Below are 23,945 nucleotides of genomic sequence, written 5' to 3' on the forward strand. Positions count from 1 at the left end.
TCTGTGCAACGACGCTCCCCATCCAGTCTGACAGAGTGTGAGAGGATCTGCAGAGAAGAATGGGAGAAACTCCCAAATATAGGTGTGCCAAGCTTGAAGCATCATACCCAAGAAGACTCGAGGCTGTAATCGCTGCCAAAGGTGCTTCAACTAAGTACTGAGTAAAGGGATATTTCAGTTATGTTTTTTTATAACTGTTTTTGCTTTGTCATTATGGGGTTTGTGTGAGATTGAGGAAGAAAAAAAATCATACATTTTAGAATAAGGCTGTAATGTAACAAAATGTGGAAAAAGTTAAGGGGCCTGAATACTTTTCAAATGCACTGTATAGAGCATTGTTTTTTATATAATAAATTGCAGTGCCGCCATATAGTTAGGTACTTGAATCACAATGTTATAGATTGGCTTGACTGTGGTTAACATTTTATAATATGTTTCTGTTTGTACAGCAAAGAGTTTCTTATATAAACCTTGATGCTTTTCTGTACAATCTTTATTTGCAGTCTGCAGTCCATGAAGACCAACTGATACACGGTGTTGCTGGGGGGAGAGACTGGACCTCTGAAGCTGCTGGTCACAAACCCTGGCCCCGGATCAGGACCCTGGATCAAGAGCCGTCACTCTTCCTTTCCGAGTCGGAACCAGGACCCAACCGCGGGGGACAGAGACTCCACCACAACCACTACATAGAACACAACCAGTGGACAGGTGGACTGAACAACAACAGTCCTGGTGGTCATCAGAGAGACAGAGGCTCCAGTCTGCAGACCAGACCCTTCTCTTCACAGTCTCAGTGCAGGGATGAAGCAGGACCTGGGGCTGATAGAGATAGACCCTCCTGTTCCTATGATACAAACACCACAGTATCCATGATGAACAGAGCAGGTCACCCTGGGCTTCAGCCTTCACAGAGAGTAGTGGGAGATGCCCCTGGTGGGAGTCTAACAGGAAGTCTGTCTTCCTCTTCAGGATCTCGCCTAATGCCTGGTGACTGGGTTCATAGAAAGCCTGGCTCTAGCATTCCTCAGTTACCTCATGGTTACCCCACGAATATAGACAGGGTCAGGATGGGCGTTCACCACGAGCGGTACCTAGCCTGTAGCACAGCACACAATCCCAACAACACCCAAACAATGGCTCGAGGTCAAGGTGGGAGCTCAAAGACTAACCACCTGAGGGTGGTGTCTCCTGCTTCTACCTCTGGTGTCATTGGGTCACAACGTGTGAGGCCAAGCGTTAGGACGGACGCCGGCAAAACGTACGCCTGCCCCACCTGTCAGAAGCGCTTCGCTCATGCGAACTATGTGAAGAGGCACCAGGCCGTTCACACCAAGGACAAGCCCTTCAAGTGCAAACTATGTTACAAGAGCTTCTCCTTCCTGACTAGCCTGATCAGACATAGGAGTGTCCACAATGGGGAGAAATCGTAGCAGTGTGGCTTGAGATGTACACAGGGGATGTCTGTGAACTATTCTTTAATTTAATTATTATAGTTATGTCTAGTGTCTTGGGGTAAGAGGGTAATTAACCACATACCCCTCATTAACCTTTTGTTAACCTGCTATTTGAAATTGGATTATAAATACCTGTTTTTATGAGAGTTGCTAACACACTGCTTTCTAAACAAGTCTTCTCTCAGCTTTAAAGACAGTGATCATAAGAGATTTGAATTGTATTATAATAAGCAGATCTGAAGCCCAGATCGAGGGAGATTATCAGTGGTCTTGTATGTCTTCCATTTCCTAATATTTGCTCCCACAGTTGATTTCTTCCCAGCCTGGTGCAGGTCTACAATTTTGTTTCTGGTGTCCTTTGACAGCTCTTTGGTCTTGGCCATAGTGGAGTTTGGAGTGTGACTGTTTGAGGTTGTGGACAGGTGTCTTTTATACTGATAACAAGTTCAAACAGGTGCCATTAATACAGGTATCGAGTGGAGGACAGAGGCGCCTCTTAAAGAAGAAGTTATAGGTCTGTGAGGTCTGTGAGAGCCAGAAATCTTGCTTGTTTGTAGGTGACCAAATACTTATTTTCCACCATAATTTGCAAATAAATTCATTAAAAATCCTACAATGTGATTTTCTGGATTTTTTTCTCATTTTGTCTTTCATAGTTGAAGTGAAAATTACAGGCCTCATATTTTTAAGTGGGAGAACTTGCACAATTGGTGGCTGACTAAATACTTTTTTGCCCCACTGTATATGTAACATCGGAGATTAAGTAATGTAAACTAAACCCCACAGAAATATGTTATTTGGTGTTTCCTTGAACATTCCTATCACTCATGATTTTTTTTTGCAAGAAAAACTGGGTCTGGGTATCTAAGGGTTAAGCTGTCCCAGTTTATATGATGACCCAGTTTTTTTTCAAGTAACATTGTATGAATTTAATCTGAACACATTTCGGTAATTCGAATTTGGGTGAAAATGTACAAAATTCTGGCTAAAATGTAGACACAGTGCCATAAACTAGCCATCTTAGTCTTCAGAATGGTTGATTTTTGCTGATGCGTCATGGTTTGGTAACTCAATTTGCTACCATGGATAAATTGGGCTGCGTTCAGTATTTTGATGGATACTTCAGTTGAAAGGAAACGACGCTGTACTGAATGACCAATTGAAAACGTGGGTGGGTTGATTAACACTGTCAGCATGGCCACTGCCATTTCAATACAGTACCTCTGTTATTGCTTCAAGGCACACCTTGATACAACCACCAAACGGGAGCAAACGTATCTGAAAGCGTGTTCAAGAACATACAATAAAGTTTTGGGGAAACGTGTTGTTCAGTACAAACCCTTCCGCAACGTAGAAAACGTGCAAGCGAACAGAACCCACCTCTGGTTTCATGAGCGTCACCAGCGCATACCCTTTGAACTGTGACGCCGACCATCCATGTAAACGGAAGTAAACGACCAAGAACAATTTCCACGTTCACGGTTTTATTTAGACGTTTATTAACACCATGGAACTCAAAATATGACTAATTTAACTGCACAGCATCACATACTTACCCCACGTAGTATTTAATTCGCGTTGGAGAGAGGACTTGGTTGATATATGTTTTCTAGGTAATGCTAGTTAGCTGCTAACAATGGCTAACTGTATGGTTTTTCACACTCAAATTGCCTCCATCATGGAGGTGCTAGCGAACGCCGCCGTGGCAGAGATCTGTAAACTCGTAGACGACGACTATGCAGTGTTTCGTTTGGAAATTTCTCAAGGCCAAAAAGAAAACAGGGGATTGCGAAGGAAACTACAACTACTGGAACTGAAGGTGGCACGAGAGCGCGTCCTCGCCAGTCGTCCCAGTAGTGTCAAGATCCTCGACCGTTACAGAGGATTGGCAAGAGGTACATTTTGCAGAAGGCCGAGGTGCGCGGCCTGTTGCCTTTCATATATAGCACAGTGTCTGTCGCCCCGTTCCCATGCTACACATGTGGTTAACTAGAGTTGGATCATGGTCAGTTTTTGGATAGTATGCAATAAATCCCCTGATTACTTAGCTATTTTGCACAAAGACACTATCATATTCTAACCAGATTCATGTTTAATGCATTTCCTATGATTTACTAATTGAATACAATATGAGGCATGGATTATAATAAATAGATCTATCAATAGTATATGAAGAAGATATGTTAAGTGTTACTTTACATCCTTGCCAATTCTAGATGTGTCAATGGTGTACAGTATATAGTTCAGCATTGACAGTCCATAAACTAAACACCACTTTTTCCCCCCTATTTACTCTCGCAGGTGAAGGACATCTCACTCGAGGCCACAAGAGCTTTGTGAAGCCAGCAGGACACACTACGTGGAGTGATGACCAACCAATCACTGTTGATGAGGGGAGTGGAACCTCAACCCAGCACGTTATCGTGATAGAGGTTAGTGTAATAGTATTAGATCAAAGTTACATCAAATGTGGCCAGTTTATTTCAGAATGGCAACCCCTCAGCTATTCATGAACACCCTTATTTATATGCCACATGGGAGCTTGTGAGACTTTCCGACAACGTTGTTATCCAATTAAACTCATGTACCGGTAATAACCTCTTCTCTTCTTGTGTCAGTCTGCAGATGCAGAGTCTGCAGGTCCTGGGGTTAAGCAGGAGAGGTCTGATGGAAAGGATGACCTACGGCGCAGCAGAGACATCCAGACCGGAGTGCCCCCTGTAATCACGGAGGTCCCCACCACTGCCCCAGCGCAGCCCAGAACCCAGCGCAGTATCACGGAGGTCAGTGGAACGCCGAACGCCGTCCTCAAGTCACAGACAGACACCAAGACATTAACTGTAACACACAGACTCTTACACACAGGATCTGACCCAGAGAGGCTGGGGAGACTGGGCTGTCCTCCTGCTCCCGGTTCAGAGTACTTACCAGTATTTCTCCAGAGCCAGAGGACGGTTAATTCCTATGGTGATGGTGACGTGTTAGACACTGGCGGTGATGATCCGTCTTGTTCTTACAATACAGAGATGGACTCTAGCAACATGCCCTTGGATTTAGAGACACAGACTGATCTGTCTAGAGGGGACTGGAACCAGTACAGTAGTAGTGTATACTCTGAAGGGTGCCTAGATGAGAAAGGGGAGGTTATAGTGATAGATGAGGTGACTGTGAAAGTGGAGGGTGACGCTCCTCCCACATGGAATGCAGATAGTCACCTAGGAGACAGACACTCACAGGGCACATATTTCTTAGATTACAGGGGAAGCTTAGAGGCAAATCCAAATGTCCCTACCCTCTCCCCTTTACACACGCTCAGGGATCGCGACCCAGTGTCCATATCGATGGGGCCTTCCGATTCACATGGCCACGTCCTTTTCAATCAGGTATTGAACTCAAACGACACAGCTAGAGCCCAGGCTCAGGAAGGAGGAGCCACATTCGGCAATAGTAAAGAGAAACGGTTTCTCTGCATGTTCTGTAACAAAGGCTTCAGCTGCCCCAAAAAAGTGGAGATCCACCAGAGGGTCCACACAGGGGTGAAACCCTTTAATTGTACCCAGTGTCATATGCGCTTTGCCCAGGCTGGCGACCTGAAAAAGCACCAGAGGGTCCACACAGGGGAGAAACCCTACAGCTGTACGCAGTGTGAGAAGAGGTTCTCCCGCCAGGACCACCTGAAGATGCACCTGAAGGTCCACACGGGAGAACGGCCGTTCGCCTGTACGCACTGCGGGAAGAGGTTCTCAGAGAGGAGATACCTCAGGATACACCAGCAGAAAAATCATTCCACTCTATAACATAGAAAGTAACCATTCCACTCGATAGATTCTGACGTTTAGATCAAACCCTGTATTAAAGACATTGTCAGTAGAGAAGATCCACAGATGCATTTGGAATAACGAGAGTAACAGATTTCAGTGTAGAAAATTCCTGGGTATTATATTGCATCCAGACAGTGTGTGATATATAAGCCTAAGAAGTCTGTCACATATTGTGTTTGTACTGTGTAGGATATATGATGTTTTCATATGGTTTATTTAACACTTGTTTATGTTTAATAAACATAAAATGAGACTTTTCATTCTAAGACTGTATTTAACCAGTTTTCCATCCAACCTTTTTATGCGAGAAAAATACATATCGGATAGAAAATGTAATGACCGGCCTGATGGAAACAGAAACATTTCCGGTAAACATTCCAAATGTTGACGAAACGAAGTACACTAGACAAGGTGGGATCTTTTTGTGTCTGCTAAAATTAATTATGTGAAAAATGTTGGTGGAAACGCTTTTATGTTTTGTGGTCCTCCCACTACTAAAACAGGAAAACATTTTATTAGGCTAAATATGAAATCAATAATGATGAATTTCACAGGGTGGTGAAAGCGCATGGTGACGAGCTAGATGGTCCTTTCCGATAAATATCGAGGGTCTTATTCTGGTGACATGATGATCGATGCTTGGTTGCCATTTGATAAATACAAATAATCTCGCTCTTTTGTCCATAATAATAATCTCATCATGTAGGCTATACGTGCGCTCCAGCCAACAGTGTGCAGATAGCGCTGTTGGCTGGAGTGCACTGCCAATACCAGAATGGGCACACCCGCTACATTCTTTTTTTGAGAAAAACATCAATAGAGTTAAAAATGTGATGGAAACTCATTTAACCCACTTTTATTCGGTACATGGAATTTAACTGTAGAATGTATTATGTGCACTACGTCATCACACAGCCTTTCATCCACAACAAGTCAATTTGATGGAAACGCATCTCTGGTGGGAAAATGAGCATATTGTTTTTGTTTTTAGAGTATTCGCATTGAAAATGTGTCACCAATTGGATGGAAACATAGCTACAGAGACTCTTTAATATCACATCTGATCTCACCCTATTCTGCATATACCCGACAAGGATTTATAACCAATATACACTTAATGAATATACCTACACACTCACAAACATCTACTGTACAAGTCAAAATATTTTAGTCTGATGACTTTTGACTTATCATAGCTAACTTGTTTTTACCACCAACATCATATTTATGTTCACCATGATGGGTTTAACAACAATGAAGTCATTCTGTGACTACAGTATAGGACTCAAACATAGTGGGGATGGGTAAACACTCCCATGTTGATAGTGTGTTTATTATCTGTGTGTACATACCTGATGGAGTGTATGTCTGTGTAATCTGTATCACCTGTCTCTTCCAGGAGGAGGGTCCAGAGGTGCTGCTGGGGAAGGAGGAGGGGTGTGAGGAGGGTCTGGGGAACCCTGAGGGGACCATGGTCATGGAGGAAAACCAGACTACACCTCCACAACCCACAGAGGAACCAGCTGAGCAGCACAAGACCACACACAGTCTCACTGAGGTGAGCCGACAATGAACTACTGTCTGAATGGTATTAGGTCAGGGCCCGTATCCACAAAGCCTCTCAGAGTAGGATTGCTGATCTAGGATCAGTTTTCCCCTTTAGATGATAATGAATAAGACTATATAGACAGGTGGGGATCTGAAACTTGATCAGCACTCTTACTATTTGACGCTTTGTAGATACGGGCCCAGGTCTTGACCATGCATTTGAATTATACAATTATTAAAGCGTGTAAGTAATCAAATCAACTAACATGTTTGCATAGTACTCATAGCAATCCCTCATTACCCAATCAGAAGATGCTCTATAGTAGGGTACTCTTATCAGATTTCTTGATCCAACATCCTCTCACTCTGTATCTCTTACAGTCAGTAGACATGGAGGATGGGAAGCCTGATCTGCTGCTGGTCAAAGAGGAGACAATAGAAGATGGACCAGAGAACATTGACCTGCTGAGTGGACTAAAGATGGGGGAGCAAGGTAAGGGATACATACATATTTTTATAAATAATGGGGCCAATGTGTAATATTAGGATCAACATTTTTAAATGGTTTGAAACAAAATAAAAAATATATTTTCATGCAGTTTCACATGTGTACTTAGGGGAATATATGTAAATTGGCCCATAACTCCACTTATACAACAAAATAGGCCAAGGATTATACATAATTTAAGCAAGGTTCATACAGACATTGGGAAGTCAAATTCAAGGACTTTCAGGGATATTTTCAAGCACTTAATTGTAATTTTCAAGGACCTCAATGTTATACAATTGTCTAATTTATACAACTGTACATATAGGGCTTAATAAATTTGCAGGCGTAACATGGAAACTACAATGTATTTGTCATTAGATCATATCGTGTTGAAGCCCACTAGGCTATGTAATTTGTTGTCATTGTATCCAGAATAATTCATTGGAATAGCTTGGGTGTTGCGCAATAGTCTATCAATTGCGCACAGTAGACTCAGTGTCGAATCCGAGGCACAAACACATATGAAAACATGAACTCATTACCTTGATGCTTTCTCTGTTAAATCTAACAAGAACCTTCTGTAAATCAAGCCGAAAATAACTTATGATCAAAATCAATCTGGTAAGGATAGTGGATCCAAACTGGCACAACTGTCTTCACAGGTGTAAGAAATGGGACATTCTTCGCGAACACCTTTTTTACAGCACTTTACAACAGCTCTTCCTCACTTGACTGTCATTCATCTGATCCAGGAAGATTGTTCTGATGATAATGTGTGAAAATATCACAGCGTAATTAAACAACTCGACACAATGCGCATCCAACAATTATTATGTATTATTATTATTGAAGAATGACAATATTGATTTAGGTTTTATGTATCAAGTTAAGGTGACTCATTCGGTTGGAAGCATTCGATTTTGCAATTGCATATATTTTGGGGAATTTGTGTGCCCTTAAACGGTTTTCACCCCGTAACATACACTGAGTGTATAAAACTTTGTTCCTGGAGAGCTACTGTCCTGTAGGTTTTCATTCCAATCCCAGTTTTAACTAATCTGTTTATCAACCAGCTAATTATTAGAATCAGGTGTGGTAGATTGGATTGGAGTGAAAACCCACAGGACGGCAGCTCTCCAGGAACAGGGTTGGAGTGAAAACCCACAGGACAGTAGCTCTCCAGGAACAGGGTTGGTGTGAAAACCCACAGGACGGTAGCTCTCCAGGAACAGGGTTGAAGTGAAAACCCACAGGACGGCAGCTCTCCAGGAACAGGGTTGAAGTGAAAACCCACAGGACAGTAGCTCTCCAGGAACAGGGTTGGTGTGAAAACCCACAGGACGGTAGCTCTCCAGGAACAGGGTTGAAGTGAAAACCCACAGGACGGCAGCTCTCCAGGAACAGGGTTGAAGTGAAAACCCACAGGACGGCAGCTCTCCAGGAACAGGGTTGGAGTGAAAACCCACAGGACAGTAGCTCTCCAGGAACAGGGTTGGAGAGCCCTGCTCTAATCACTCTGACATCAATGTAAATGCAATCAAAAATCAAGGGTTTTGATGGCCTCTTTTAAAAAGAGGATCCCATCAGCTTTCTAGGCCTACTACATTTATTTGTCAACCATGCTCTCGATGGTGCAGCTGTAGAACGTTTTGTGGATCTGGGGACCGATGCCAAATCTTTTGTCTCCTGAAGGTGAAAAGGGGTTGTCGTGCCCTCTTCACGACTGTCCTGGTGTGTTTGAACCATGATAGTTCGTTGGTGATGTGGACACCAAGGAACTTGAAACTCTCGACCCACTCCATTACAGCCCGTCTATGTGAATGGGGGTGAGTTCAGCCCTCCTTTTCCTGTAGTCCACGATCAACTCCTTTGTCTTGCTCACGTTGAAGGAGAGGTTGTTGTCCTAGCACCATACTGCCAGGTCTCTGACCTCCTCCTTACTGGCTGTCTCATCGTTGTCGGTGATCAGGCCTACCACTGTTGTGTTGTCAGCAAACTTAATGATGGTGTTGGAGTCGTGCTTGGCCACGCAGTCATGGGTGAACAGGGAGTACAGGAGGGAACTAAGCATGTGCCGCTGAGGGGCCCCTGTGTTGAGGATCAGAGTGGCAGATGTGTTGTTGCCTACCTATCCTTACTACCTGGGGGCTGCCCGTCAAAGTCCAGGGAGGTGTTTAGTCCCAGGGTCCTGTGCTTTGTGGGCACTATGTTTTGAACGCTGAGCTGTAGTCAATGAACAGCATTCTCACATAGGTGTTCCTTTTGTCCAGGTGGGAAAGGGCAGTGTGGAGTGCAATTGAGATTGCGTCATCTGTTGGAGCGGTATGCGAATTAGAGTGGGTCTAGGGTTTCCCAGGATGATGTTGTTTATGTGAGCCATGACCAGCCTTTCAAAGCACTTCATGGCTACCTATGTGAGTGCTACGGGTCAGTAGTCATTTAGGCAAGTTACCTTCACTTTCTTGGGCACAGGGACTATGGTGGTCTCTTTGAAACGTAGGTATTACAGACTCTGTCAGGGAGAGGTTGAAAATGTCAGTGAAGACACTTGCCAGTAGGTTCATGGATGCTTCGAGTACATGTCCTGGTAATCCGTCTGGCCTTGTGAATGTTGACCTGTTTAAAGGTCTTACTCACATCGGCTACAGAGAGAGCATGATCACACAGTCGTCCGGAACAGCTGGTGCTTTCATGCATGCTTCAGTGCTGCTAGCCTGGAAGCAAGCATAAAATGCATTAAGCCCATCTGGTAGGCTTGCGTCACTGGGCAGCTGGCGGCTGGGTTTCCCTTTGTTGTCCATAATAGTTTTCAAGCCCTGCCACATCTGATGAGCGTCAGAGCCGGTGTAGTAGGATTCAATCTTAGTCCTGTATTGACGCTTTGCCTGTTTGATGGTTCGTCTGAGGGCATAGAGGGATTTCTTATAAGAAAATCATTCGTATTAGTGTCCCACTCTTTGAAAGCGGCAGCTCTAGCCTTTAGCTCAGTGTGGATGTTGCCTGTAATCCATGGCTTCTGGTTGGGATATGTACGTACAGTCACTGTGGGGGCGACGTCGTTGATGCACTTATTGATGAAGCGGGTGACTGAGGTGGTATACTCCGCAATGCCATTGGATGAATCCCGGAACATATTCCAGTCCGTGCTAGCAAACCTGTCCTGTAGCGTAGCATCCGCGTCATCTGACCACTTTTGTATTGAGCATGTCACTGGTACTTAATGCTTTAGTTTTTGCTTGAGGATAGAATTATGGTAAAGTTTGTCAAATGGAGGGCGAGGGAGAGTGTTGTATGCATCTCTGTGTCCTCTGGTTGCACATGCTGGTTGAAATTAGGTAAATCGGATGTAAGTTTGCCTGCAATAAAGTACCCGGCCACTAGGAGCGCCACTTCTGGATGAGCATTTTATTGTTTGCTTATGGCGTACAGCTCATTGAGAGTATGTCATAATCGGTTCGTGGTTGTAAATAGACGGCTACAAAAAATATAGATGAAAACTCTTGGTAGATAGTGTGGTCTACAGTTTATCATGAGGTACTCTACCTCAGGTGAGCAATACTTTGAGACTTCCTTAATATTAGACGTTGCGCACCAGCTGTTATTGAAAAATAGACACACACCATCAACCCTCGTCTTACCGGATGTAACTGTTCTGTCCTGCCGATGCACAGAAAACCCAGCCAACTGTATATTATCCGTGTCGTCATTCAGCCACGACTCGGTGAAACATATTACAGTTTTTAATGTCTCATTGGTAGGATAGTCTCAAACGGAGTTCATTGAGTTTATTAACCAGTGATTGCACATTGGCCAATAGAACGGATGGTAGAGGCAGTTAACCACTCGCGGCCGAATTCTCACAAGGCACCTGGATCTGCCCCCCCTGTATCTCCGTCTTTTCTTCATGTGAATGACGTGAATTTGGGCCTGGTCCGGTAGGTCCAGTCATTGCGCAATCGCGTGTGAAAACAGAGTTTTGACTGTCCACTATTCAAAAAAGGATCCCAGCTTTCTTGTGCTGCTAGATTTATTGCTAAATTCTTAAAGTTAAGCACATTAATCCTCTTTACAACCGGTGTAGTCTACCTGGCATACATAGGCGGTGTGTGTGTCAAGTTTGGGGAATCAAATTTTCACCATAAAAATGCAATCCATGCATCATCGCATTTGCAGACTTATGTGAGAGAGACTAGTATTCGTTATGTGGTGAGTAGATTGGATAGTCATAATTTAGGCGAAAAATATAACTCAATCACTGTTTGAAAAAAAAAAAGACTGCTCAATGCATGACTGAGCTGGTATAGTGTAGAGTAGGTCTAGACTATAGGCTATATCAGATACATTTCTTTCTTTGCACAGAAAAGTGGCCTTTTATGAACATTTTATGCAATTCTACTACACTTTATATGACTGGACATTAACAGAATCTTTTTAATTCGACAAATTACAGGGTACGCTATTCTGCTGATACTGACAAACAGATCAAAAACGAAATAATTGTCCATATAATAAGCCTATGGGAAGGGGAGACACAAAGGAGGAAGTTATTGTCCGAAAGCAAACTTTTAAGTAGCACTGACCCAACAATGATGGTGAATATGCGCAGGGCTCACTCCCCGGGGATAATGCTAATGCTATCCGTTGGTGCCAATAAGATATACTGGCTATACTGTTGTTTGTTCAATTAAGTTGAGAATTTTGATAACTAAAAGACAGATTTAGTATTTTCATTGTCTTCTCTTTACAGCAATAACCATTTGCTTTCCAAACTATATTGTCCCGCAATTGTATTTTGAAATATTGAGATACGCCTCAACAATAATCTGCCCAAACTGCCCAAATTTCCTTCCGACTGTAGGTAAACCGATTTTAAAACAATCCACAAGTTAAGCAAATTATCCTCTGTGGCCAAATCATGCTTTATTTCTGTATAGACAGGAGTATGCTCATTAGGCATTCTAAATCAAAAATAATTCCACACATACAGTACCAGTCAAGTTTGGACACACCTACTCATTCCAGGGTTTTTCTTTATTTTTACTATTTTCTGCATTGTAGAATAATAGTGAAGACATCAAAACTTTGAAATAACCATATGGTATCATGTAGTAACCAAAAAAAGTGTTAAACAAATCTAAATATATTTTATATTTGAGATTCTTCAAAGTAGCCACCCTTTGCCTGGATGACAGCTTTGCATTCTCTCAACCAGCTTCATGAGGTAGTCACCTGGAATACATTTCAATTAACAGGTGTTCCTTTTTAAAAGTTAATTTGTGTAATTTATTTCCTTAATGCATTTGAGCCAATCAGTTGTGTTGTGACAAGGTAGGGGTGGTATACAGAAGATAGCCCTATTTGTTAAAATTCCATTTATTAGCAAAGAGAAACGACAGTCCATCATTACTTTAAAACACGAAGGCCAGTCAATCCGGAAAATTTCAAGAACTTTTAAAGTTTCTTCTAGTGCAGTCACAAAAACCGTTAAGCGCTATGATGAAACTGGCTCTCATGAAGACCGTCACAGGAAAGGAAGATCCAGAGTTACCTCTGCTGCAGATGATACGTTCATTCGAGTTACCAGCACAAATAAATGCTTCACAGAGTTCAAGTAACAGACACATCTCAACATCAGCTGTTCAGAGGAGACTGCATGAATCAGGCCTTCATGGTCGAATTGCTGCAAAGAAACCACTACTGAAGGACACCAATAAGAAGAAGAGACTTGCTTGGGCCAAGAAACACGAGCAATGGACATTAAACCAATGGAAATCTGTCCTTTGGTCCAAATTTACGGTTTTTGGTTCCAACCACCGTATCTTTGTGAGATGCACAGTAGGTGAATGGATGATCTCTGCATGTGTAGTTCCCACCGTGGAGGATGTGTGGGAGTGCATTGCTGGTGACACTCTATGATTTATTTAGAATTCAAGGCACACTTAACCAGCATGGCTACCACAGCATTCTGCAGAGATACACCTTCACCTTTGGTTTGCGCTTAGTGGGACTTTCAATTGTTTTTCAACAGGACAATGACCCAACACACCTCCAGGCTGTGTAAGGACTATTTGACCATGAAGGAGAGTGATGGAGTGCTGCATCAGATGACCTGGCCTCCACAATCACCCGACTTCAACCCAATTGCGATGGGTTGGACCGCAGTGTGAAGGAAAAGCAGCCAACAAGTGTTCAGCATATGCGGGAACTCCTTCAAGACTATTGGTAAAGCATTCCAGGTGAAGCTGGTTGAGAGAATGCCAAGAGTGTGCAAAGCTGGCATCAAGGCAAAGGGTGGCAACTTTGAAGAATCTAAAATATATTTTGATTTGTTTTGACACTTCTTTGGCCATTACATGATTCCATATGTGTTATTTCATAGTTTTGATGCCTTCACTATTATTCTACAAAGAAAAACCCTTGAATAAGTAGTTATGTCCAAACTTTTGACTGGTACTGTATATTAGTAGGCTATATGTAAAGACCATATTAAATTAAGAATAGTCTGATGGGTGATAATATTATCAGGTGCTTGTCAAATAGTGAATGAGAGACGATGAAGTGTGTGCAGCCTGCGCAAGAAACAGAGCAGAGTTTATGCCTTTCATGCAACTTTTTTCAAATCGTCATTAGTCACATCATGCAGCTAGAATGTATAAAACGTGTAAACGTATAGCCTCATTTTTGTATCACAACTAAAGTTGCATAAATGTCTCTTAACTTTAGCAGGAGGACCTGTTTCTTTGTTAAGCGCTCAACACAGAATAGCCGCATGTGCGCACTCCCTCAAATCGTTTGGGGAAAATATCCTTTATTTTAGTCAGCTATGTTCAATTGTATTCTTCATGCTATTAAATTATATGAAATAATGTCATGGAATTCTAAGCAAATCTTCTCTGCTAAATGAATGAGTGTAACCCACAGCCATATGGTATAGCCAGATCAGTGCCTAACGTATGGACAACTCAGAATAGGCTATTCTGTTCTTCTGAAATAGGCTACATTTTCTTAATATCATGTTTCTTTAGACCTGTGTAAAATAAATAATGGATGTATTGTGGTGTAGTCTATATTACATGGATCAGTGGAAGCCAGGAGATGCTAAAGGTGTTTGTTAATTAACGGTCAATTACCGTGACACCGGCAGTTATTTGCATGACAATCACACGCTGACAATTTCATGACCGCCACAGCCCTACGCCTGGCACCTACTACTATACCCTGTTCAAAGACACTTCAATCTGTGAATGGCACATGTACACAATCCATGTCCCAATATTCTCGGTTTAAAAATACTTGTTTAACCTGTGTCCTCTCCTTCATCTACACTGATTGGAGTGGATTTAGCAAGTGACATTAATAGGGGATCATAGCTCTTTCACCTGGATTCACCTGGTCAGTCTGTCATGGAAAGGGCAGTGTTCTTAATGTTTTGTATCCTCAGTGTAAGGAGACACAAAATGTTACGTAGTTACACTGCATTTCCTGGATCTCGGTACAAAAAACTGTCAGACGGCTAGATCAAGGATTCTTACAGGGTTCAAGTTTAAAGTATTATTGAACTGATTAATGCTTAATATATATGATACAACAACTTACACAGCCATAAATGCAAGGACAGAAAAGTAATGTTTTATGTCACCTGATTTTGGACATTAAGACACCCACCATGAGAATGGTTAAACAGGTTCTAAAGGAAGATGTGAATTGTATTGAATATAGCTAAGTTCCCCCTTATATCTTACTGTAATGACATTAAAAAGAAATGGGACGATTATTATCAGTGACTTATCAACAGCTGTAACAACTTGTCCAGCGTAGGAAATCCTCACTAGTGTATAGAAAGACCCACATATAGCCTACAAACACTATTAGATCTTCCAACGGGAATAGTGGCTATTGATTTTTCTTCTTTAATGAAATCAATAGAACTTATGTTTACATGTATGAATTTGACAAGTAATTGACAAAAAAAACTCCATATGTAGAGTCTTCCCTGCCATGTTTGTAAAGTCTATTTTCTAAACTCTTCATGTAGGTGGATGGCTGGAGACTAACAGAGCAGACTGGGTGGCCATCTTGGATTCCCAGACCGGTGCAGCCAAGGGCCCAGCGAACAACATCACCGAGCAGGCCTGGACCAGAGGTGACATAGTGGAGGTCAGGGGATGGGACAGCATCCTTAACTCTGGGCTGGGGAACAACGCTGTTAACCACAATCAGAAACAGTTAGTCGAACACACAACGACATCCGAACTTAGTCTCCATGACAACAGACTGGCTGAGACCAGGGCGAGGCGTAGATTTGGTCTGCGGGGACAGGAAAGTGAACATATGCGGAGGGAGAGTACAGACTTCGCTTACGATGCTCCGTCCTGCTCCTATAATTGTGATTCAGAAAGACTGATGGCGCCTCAGGTTAACCCTCTAACAGGTGCTGCCTTCAGTCTGTCTTCTATAGGATCTGTCAACTGTAACATGGACCCTGCGATAACACAAACACTCCCTGGCCTTCGTCCTCCTCACAGTCTCCTAATGTTAAACCAGACCTCAGACAATGCCAGTGCCTCAACACTAAATGGATACACAAGCCCATTGACAAATGACAGTAGTGAAGACGGAATCAGTAAAGGTGGCAGTGCCAAAGAGAAGCGCTTCCTGTGTTCATTCTGTGGGAAAGCCTTCAGTTTTCCCCAACAGGTGGAGATCCACCAGAGGGTTCACACGGGGGAGAAACAATTTGGCTGCCACCTGTGTCGGGCGAGTTTCTCTCACTCCTTCAGCCTGAAGAGGCACCTGAGAGTCCACACAGGGGTGAAACCCTTCAGCTGTACCCAGTGTCACATGCGCTTCGCCCAGGCTGGTCACCTGAAGAGGCACCAGAGGGTCCACACAGGGGAGAAACCCTACAGCTGCACGCAGTGTGAGAAGAGGTTCTCCCGCCAGGACCAGCTGAAGATGCACGTGAAGGTCCACACGGGAGAGAGGCCATTCGCCAGTACGCACTGCGGGAAGAGGTTATCAGAGAGGAGCTACCTCAGGATGCACCAGCAGAAAAAACATTCCACTCTTTAACATAAAAAGTAACCATTCCCATGCATAGCTTCTGACATTTAGATCAAACCCGGCATTAAAGACAAATATACATTTTCATCGTTGTCAGCTGAAAATACCCACAGATGCACAGATGACCAATAGATTTCAGTCTTGAATATTCCTGGATAGAATATTTCATTCAAACATATAAGGCATATATCTACACTACCTTTCAAAAGTTTGGGGTCACTTAGAAATGTCCTTGTTTTTGATAGAAAAGCAAAAAAAAAGATTGTCCATTTAAAATAACATCATATTGGTCAGAAATACAGTGTAGACATTGTTAATGTTGTAAATGACTATTGTAGATAGAAACGGCAGATTTCTTTTTAATGGAATATCTACATAGGCGTACAGAGGCCCATTATCAGAAACCATCTCTCAGCAGTCTCAACGTCAACAGTGAAGCTGATAAAAGTATTTTACAAGGCAAACAAGAAAATGTATTATCTGAACTTGAGCAGGAATACGATCTTTTACTTTTGAAGAGAGCCTACAATGACAGGTTAAACCCAAATAAAGCATACTACTTAATGGCAAATAAATCTGGTAACTATCTCGCAGCTCTAACAAAATGCTACATTTATATTTTAAAAGATACAAATGTGGTAATTAGAAACAACGCGATCAATGACCATTTTAAAAGCTTATATGAAAATGTATATAAATCAGAATTAAACAACAATTGGATGGATCCGATAGCCTTAGACTCAAGAACCCTGAAGCAATTATCAGCAGACAAAAAAGACAAGAAAACAGATCACCCGAAAAATAAATATTGGATACTGTTAAAACATGACTTTCCCATTACAATTATATTAAACATTTTGGGGCAAAGTAGTGCACCTCTTTACACAAATGACAACACTCGTCACTCAGTTCAGTACGACCTAGTTCCATGTATCAAACTGTTATTTCAGTTATATTAAAACCAGGAAAATCTGGGGAGTCCCATGCTGATTATAGACCCACAAGTTTAATAAATTGTGACAATACAATAATAGCAAAGCTTATAAGCATTAGCATGGCAAAAGTCTTACCAGACTTGATACATATCAATCAACAGGGTTGAAAAAAAAAATAGACACAAACAACTACAAGGACATGTTTAATACAATACGCAAAAAAACGAGAAAGATTTATCAATAATGTCTGTTGACGCCGAAAAGGCTTTTGACCGTCTTAAATGGTCTTTTCTATTCAAAACTTTAGAAGCTTTCAAGTTTCCAGGAGAAATAATATATTTAAATAAATTATATCAATATCATAAATCAAATAATACATTACCTGATGAGATTGCTTTAGAAAGGGGCACAAGACAGGGATGTCCTCTCTCACCCCCCTCCTGTTGACAGAATTAAACAGCAATTTTGGACTGACCAATGAGGATATATTAAAATACTGTACATGCAACTAAAGTTACACATCACAAAATGTTGATTTGAAATCTTTTGGACATCAGAGAGACATTGAGGGAATCTTATTTAAGTCAGTAAAGGATGTTCATATGATAGATAAGATATACAAAACCTTACAGAGAGCATATCCACCTGACAATCTCTTACTATTGGAACCAACACTTAAAAAGAACTGATGTTGGCACATGATGGAGGGAATGTTGGAGCATAACTAATGAAATTACAGTTAACAAATGTATGCTTAATCTGGTATAAACCAACGGATAGAATTCATTATACAAGACACAAAATTCACAAATAACTCAATAATCCATGCATTCTGGGAAAGCTATGAAGTCCAGAAGTTATGGGCTGAGTTAGAAAATTGGCTGTCAGAAGTATTACAATGTTCATTTTAATCTGTCTACAAATGTCAAGACATGTAATATGGGGGTGTAGTGAGATACCCAATGGGCTGGACGATTCTCTTATTTTGAAAAGATATATACTAAAATCCTGGAAATCAATCAATCCACCATCATTACACAATGGAACAATCAAATGATTTATTATTGAAATAGCATGGGCGACCTAGAAAAACAAATGGGTACAATTTAAGGCCAAAGTAGCAAACAATAATGCAGGCACTAGGGATGGGGGTGTGAGCATGCGGATCTGGACAGATGAGCTGTAGTTGTTTTTTTGTGTGTGTCTGTAAATTGTTGTTCAAATGTGTATGTTTGTATTTAGTGTGGGGGAAAAACACAAAACATACAGTGCCCTCACAGTATTCACACCCCTTGACTTTATCCACATTTTGTGGAAGCATGAATTTAAAATTGATTACATTGACATGTTTTGTCACTGGCCTAGGCACAATACCCCATAATGTTATGTTTTTTTAAATGTTACAAAAAAAAATGTTTTTTTAAAGCTAAAATGTCGTCAATACGTATTCACCTCCTTCGTTATGGCAAGCCTAAATAAGTAAAGGAGTAAAAATGTGCTTAACAAGTCACATAATATGTTACATGGACTCACTCTGTGTGCAATAATACTGTTTAACATGTTTTCTTTATGACTGCCTCATCTCTGTACCCCACACATGCAGTTATCTGTAAGTTCCCTCAATCGAGCAGTGAATTTCAAACACAGATTCAACCAAATAAAGACCGGGGAGGTTTTCCAATGCCTCGCAAAGGGCACCTATTTTACCCATCTATTGGTAGATAGGTAAACATATTTTAAAAAGCTGACGTTAAATATCCCTTTGAGCATGATGAAGTTATTAATTATACTTTTGATGGTCTATCAATTCACCCAGTCATTACAAAGATACAGGCATCCTTCCTAACTCAGTTGCCAGAGAAGAAGGAAGCCGCTCAGGGATTTCACCATGTGGCCAATGGTGACTTTGAAACAGTCAAAGAGTTTAATGGCTGTGAAACAAACTTGACATGACTGTTCCTTTAGTGTCCATGGACTGGTTGCACATTCTCCAAAATATAAATATTGTTTAATTCTCCAATTTTGGGAATGTAGGAGTTTTTGGCATGTCTCTCTTTGTCCCAAAGTCACACATTCCAATCCCAATACTGCAGAGCCCAGAGGCGCAGAGTATTTTATGACTGCCATAACGTGGCCCCCGCCACCTCTCCCCTCTGCGGGAGAGGTCGCTGTAGAGCAGACCCACTTTGACCTTATCCTTCAGATCTTCATAGGATAGTTATGACAACCAAAAATGACAAGGCAAAACAGGTTCTTTAGACATTTTAAAAAAAATGATATCACAATTACACAAGTATTCAGACCCTTTGCTCAGTACTTTGTTGAAGCTCCTTTGGCAGCGAATACAGCCTCGAGTCTTCTTGGATATGATGCTACAAGCTTGGCACATGGGAGTTTCTCCCATTCTTCTCTGCAGATCCTCTCAAGCTCTGTCAGGCTGTTTTCAGGTCTCCCCATAGATGTTCGATCCGGTTCATGTCCGGGCTCTGGCTGGGCCACTCAAGGACATTTAGAGACTTGTGACGAAGCCATTCCTGTGTTGTCTTGGCTGTGTGCTTAGGGTCGTTGTCCTGTTGGAAGGTGAACCTTTGCCCCAGTCTGAGGTCCTGAGCGCTCTGGAGAAGGCTTTCATTAAGGATCTCTCTGTACTTTGCTCCCTTCATCTTTCCCTCAATCCTGACTAGTCTCCCAAAAACATCTCTAAAGCATGATGCTGCCACCACCATGCTTCACCATAGGGATGGTGCCAGGTTTCCTCCTGACGTGATGCTTGATATTCAGGCCAAAAAGTTCAATCTTGGTTTCATCAGACCAGAGAATCTTATTTCTCATGGTCTGAGAGTCTTTAGGTGCCTTTTGGCAAAGTCCAAGCGGGCTGTCAGGTGCCTTTTAATGAGGAGTGGCTTCCGTGCTGCCACTCTACCATAATGGCCTGATTTGGTGGAGTGCTACAGAGATGGATGTCCTTCTTAAAGGTTCTCTCATCTCCACGGAGGAACTCTCGAGCTCTGTCAGAGTTACCATCGGGTTCTTGGGCACCTCCCTGACCAAGGCCCTTCTCCCCTGATTGCTCGGTTTGGCTGGGCGGCCAGCTCTAGGAAGAGTCTTGGTGGTTCCAAACTTCTTCCATTTAAAAATGATGTAGGCCACTGTGATCTTGGGGACCTTCAATGCTGCAGACATTTTTTTGGTACCTTTCCCCAGATCTGTACCTTGACACCATCCTGTCTCGGAGCTCTACGGACAATTCCTTCGACCTCATGGCTTGGTTTTTGCTCTGACATGAATTGTTAACTGTGGGACCTTACATAGACAGGTGTGTGCCTTCCCAAATCATATCCAATCAATTGAATTTATTTACCACAGGTGGACTCCAGTCAAGTTCTAGAAACATCTCAAGGATGATCAATAGAAACAGGATGCACCTGAGCTCAATTTGAGTCTTATAGCAAATGGTCTGAATACTTATGTAAAATAAGGTATTGGATTTTTTTTTTAAATAATTTGCTTAAATGTGTGTAGATTGCTCAGAAAAAAAAAATATATTTAATCTATTTTAGAAAAAAATAAGGCTAACAAAATGTGGAAAAAGTCAAGGGTTCTGAATACTTCCATGTTTTATTTTTCATATGTTTTTACAAATGTTAGAACTTGTCTTCTACTTGACATTACAGAGTATTGTGTGTAGATTGTTAATTATATATATATTTTTCACAATTAAATAATTTTATCCCACTTTGTAACACAACAAAATGTGGAAAAAGTCAAGGGGTGTGAATACTTCCTGATGGAACTGTGTATATATAGAAAATGATTGCAGTTTATCAAGTTCATGCAGATTTTTAGTGTGGTTTTCATATGGTGTATTTAACTTTTTTATGTTTAATAAACACATAATGGGACTTTTCATTCTAAGATTTTAATTGAGACCCTCTTTAGTATACATCACATCACCCTATTCTGCACACAAACAACAGGCTTTATAACCAATATAGAGAATTGTCGATGTCACAGGAAGGCCAAAACGATCATCAAGGACATCAACCACCCGAGCCACGGCCTGTTCACCCTGCTATCATCGAGAAGGCGAGGTCAGTACAGGTGCATCAGAGCTGGGACCAAGAGACTGAAAAACAGCTTCTATCTCAAGGCCATCAGGCTGTTAAATGGCCATCACTAGCTGGCCTCCACGTAGTATGCTGTCCTGAACTTAAGTCACAGTCAGCCTGCTACCATCCAGTTACTCAACCCTGCACCTAGAGGCTGCTGCCCTATGTACATAGACATGGAATCACTGGTCACTTTAATAATGAAACAAGGGTCACTTTAATGTTTACATCGTGTTTTACTCATTTCATATGTATTTACTGTATTTTAGTCAATGCCATCATATACAACTATTGCTGTATACAGTTCCAGTCAAAAAACAATTTTCTACATTGTGCAAAGCTGTCAGCAAGGCAAAGGGTGGTGGCTACTTTGAAGAATCTCAAATAGAAAATATATTTTGGTTACTACATGATTCCATATGTGTTATTTATAGTTTTGATGTCTTCACTATTATTCTACAATATAGAAAATAATACAAATAAAGAGTAGGTGTGTCCAAAATTTTGACTGGTACTGTACATACTATTCTATCCACATACTGCCCATAATGTCTACACATCCCATCACATTTATACTCTGGACTCCGCTCATCCTAATATTTATATATTTCTTATTTCCATTCTTTTAGTTTTAGATCTGTGTGTATTGTTGTGAAGTGTTAGAAATTACTGCACTGCTGGAGCTAGGGACACAAGCATTTTGCTACACCCGCAATAACATCTGCTAAATATGTGTATGCGACCAATAAAATTGGATTTGATTTAGATTTATACAGGTAAGTGCCAAAATAAAGGAAACACCAACATAAACTGTCTTAATAGGGCATTGAGACACCACGACCCACTAGAACAGCTTCAATGCACCTTGGCATAGACTCAACATGTGTCTGGAAGTCTATTGGAGGGATGCGACACCATTCTTCCACAAGAAATCTGGTGTTTTGTTGATGGTGGTGTATAACGCCTTCTCGGGTACCGCTCCAGAATTGGTTTGAGATCTGGTGACTGAGACCCACACACCCTTTAAACCCCCTATGCTCCTTTGAGAGCCCCCTTTCAATGTCACTTTGATCTATTATTTTAGCATTGGTAGCCAGTATGATGGGAAACTTTTGCTCAAGTCATTCTGTAACTACAGAACACTCCATGTTGAAAGTGTGTTTATTGTGTGTGTGTGTGTGTACGTATCTGAAGGAGTGTCTGTATAATCTGTATCACCTGTCTCTTCCAGGAAGAGGAGGTGCTGCTGGTGAAGGAGGAAGGGTGTGAGGAGGGTCTGGGGAACCCTGAGGGGACCTTGGTCATGGAGGGTAACCAGTCTACACCACCTCCTGAACCCACCGTGGAACCAGATGAGCAGCACAGGACCACACACAGTCTCACAGAGGTGAGCCCACTGTGACCCATATCCACAAAGCCTCTCAGAGTAGGAGTGCTGATCTAGGGTCAGTTTAGCCTTTTAAATTTTATTGAATAAGACTATGTAGACAGGTGGGAACCTGTGACACTTTGTGGATACGGCCCAGGTCTTGATTCATTTTGTCTTAAGTGTGAATAAGATTACAGTGGGGTCCGAAATGACTGACACCCACATAAAAATGAGCAAAAATGGCTGTATGAAATAAATAATTCAAATACCATATTGTATGCTCAAAAAAATAGCCCCATAACATCAAAGATTATTTTCTGCTTATGCATTATCATTTTGATGCCAAATGTGCGGGGAAAAGAGTATATAGACTTTTTCTACTGTATTATTGACCGTATGTTTGTTTATTCCATGTGTAACCAGGGCTCTGTTCTAGGCCCTCTCCTATTCTCGCTATACACCAAGTCACTTGGCTCTGTCATAACCTCACATGGTCTCTCCTATCATTGCTATGCAGACGACACACAATTAATCTTCTCCTTTCCCCCTTCTGATGACGAGGTGGCGAATCGCATCTCTGCATGTCTGGCAGACATATCAGTGTGGATGACGGATCACCACCTCAAGCTGAACCTCGGCAAGACGGAGCTGCTCTTCCTCCCGGGGAAGGACTGCCCGTTCCATGATCTCGCCATCACGGTTGACAACTCCATTGTGTCCTCCTCCCAGAGCGCTAAGAACCTTGGCGTGATCCTGGACAACACCCTGTCGTTCTCAACTAACATCAAGGCGGTGGCCCGTTCCTGTAGGTTCATGCTCTACAACATCCGCAGAGTACGACCCTGCCTCACACAGGAAGCGGCGCAGGTCCTAATCCAGGCACTTGTCATCTCCCGTCTGGATTACTGCAACTCGCTGTTGGCTGGGCTCCCTGCCTGTGCCATTAAACCCCTACAACTCATCCAGAACGCCGCAGCCCGTCTGGTGTTCAACCTTCCCAAGTTCTCTCACGTCACCCCGCTCCTCCGCTCTCTCCACTGGCTTCCAGTTGAAGCTCGCATCCGCTACAAGACCATGGTGCTTGCCTACGGAGCTGTGAGGGGAACGGCACCTCAGTACCTCCAGGCTCTGATCAGGCCCTACACCCAAACAAGGG

At 42.1% G+C, this 23,945-nt stretch overlaps 3 protein-coding genes across 5 annotated transcripts in view; 2 read left to right on the top strand and 1 right to left on the bottom strand.

Annotated features, from left to right (window-relative positions):
• The window catches only part of LOC118395613 (zinc finger protein 777-like), a 29,197-nt gene extending 7,979 nt beyond the window's left edge, over positions 1-21,218 (top strand). The window contains exons 1-6 of one of the 3 annotated variants that reach the window (XM_052465121.1): positions 2,844-3,349; positions 3,756-3,886; positions 4,073-4,237; positions 6,675-6,833; positions 7,205-7,316; positions 15,349-21,218. In XM_052465121.1, coding sequence (XP_052321081.1) covers positions 3,091-3,349; positions 3,756-3,886; positions 4,073-4,237; positions 6,675-6,833; positions 7,205-7,316; positions 15,349-16,385 — 1,863 coding nt within the window. In that variant the 5' untranslated portion in view covers positions 2,844-3,090 and the 3' untranslated portion in view covers positions 16,386-21,218. Of the gene's footprint in view, positions 1-503; positions 2,065-2,843; positions 3,350-3,755; positions 3,887-4,072; positions 4,238-6,674; positions 6,834-7,204; positions 7,317-15,348 lie in introns of those variants that run through there. The other 2 variants (XM_052465120.1, XM_052465119.1) reach the window with 2 other exon arrangements.
• The window catches only part of LOC118395564 (neurotrophin receptor-interacting factor homolog), a 238,501-nt gene that overhangs the window by 164,788 nt on the left and 49,768 nt on the right, over positions 1-23,945 (bottom strand). The gene's annotated exons all lie outside the window — the stretch shown is intronic.
• LOC118395624 (uncharacterized) overlaps positions 1-23,945 on the top strand; it is a 180,880-nt gene that overhangs the window by 31,853 nt on the left and 125,082 nt on the right. The window lies entirely within an intron of this gene.

The sequence above is a fragment of the Oncorhynchus keta genome, chromosome 16, assembly GCF_023373465.1.
Source record: "Oncorhynchus keta strain PuntledgeMale-10-30-2019 chromosome 16, Oket_V2, whole genome shotgun sequence".
Taxonomy (NCBI): domain Eukaryota; kingdom Metazoa; phylum Chordata; class Actinopteri; order Salmoniformes; family Salmonidae; genus Oncorhynchus; species Oncorhynchus keta.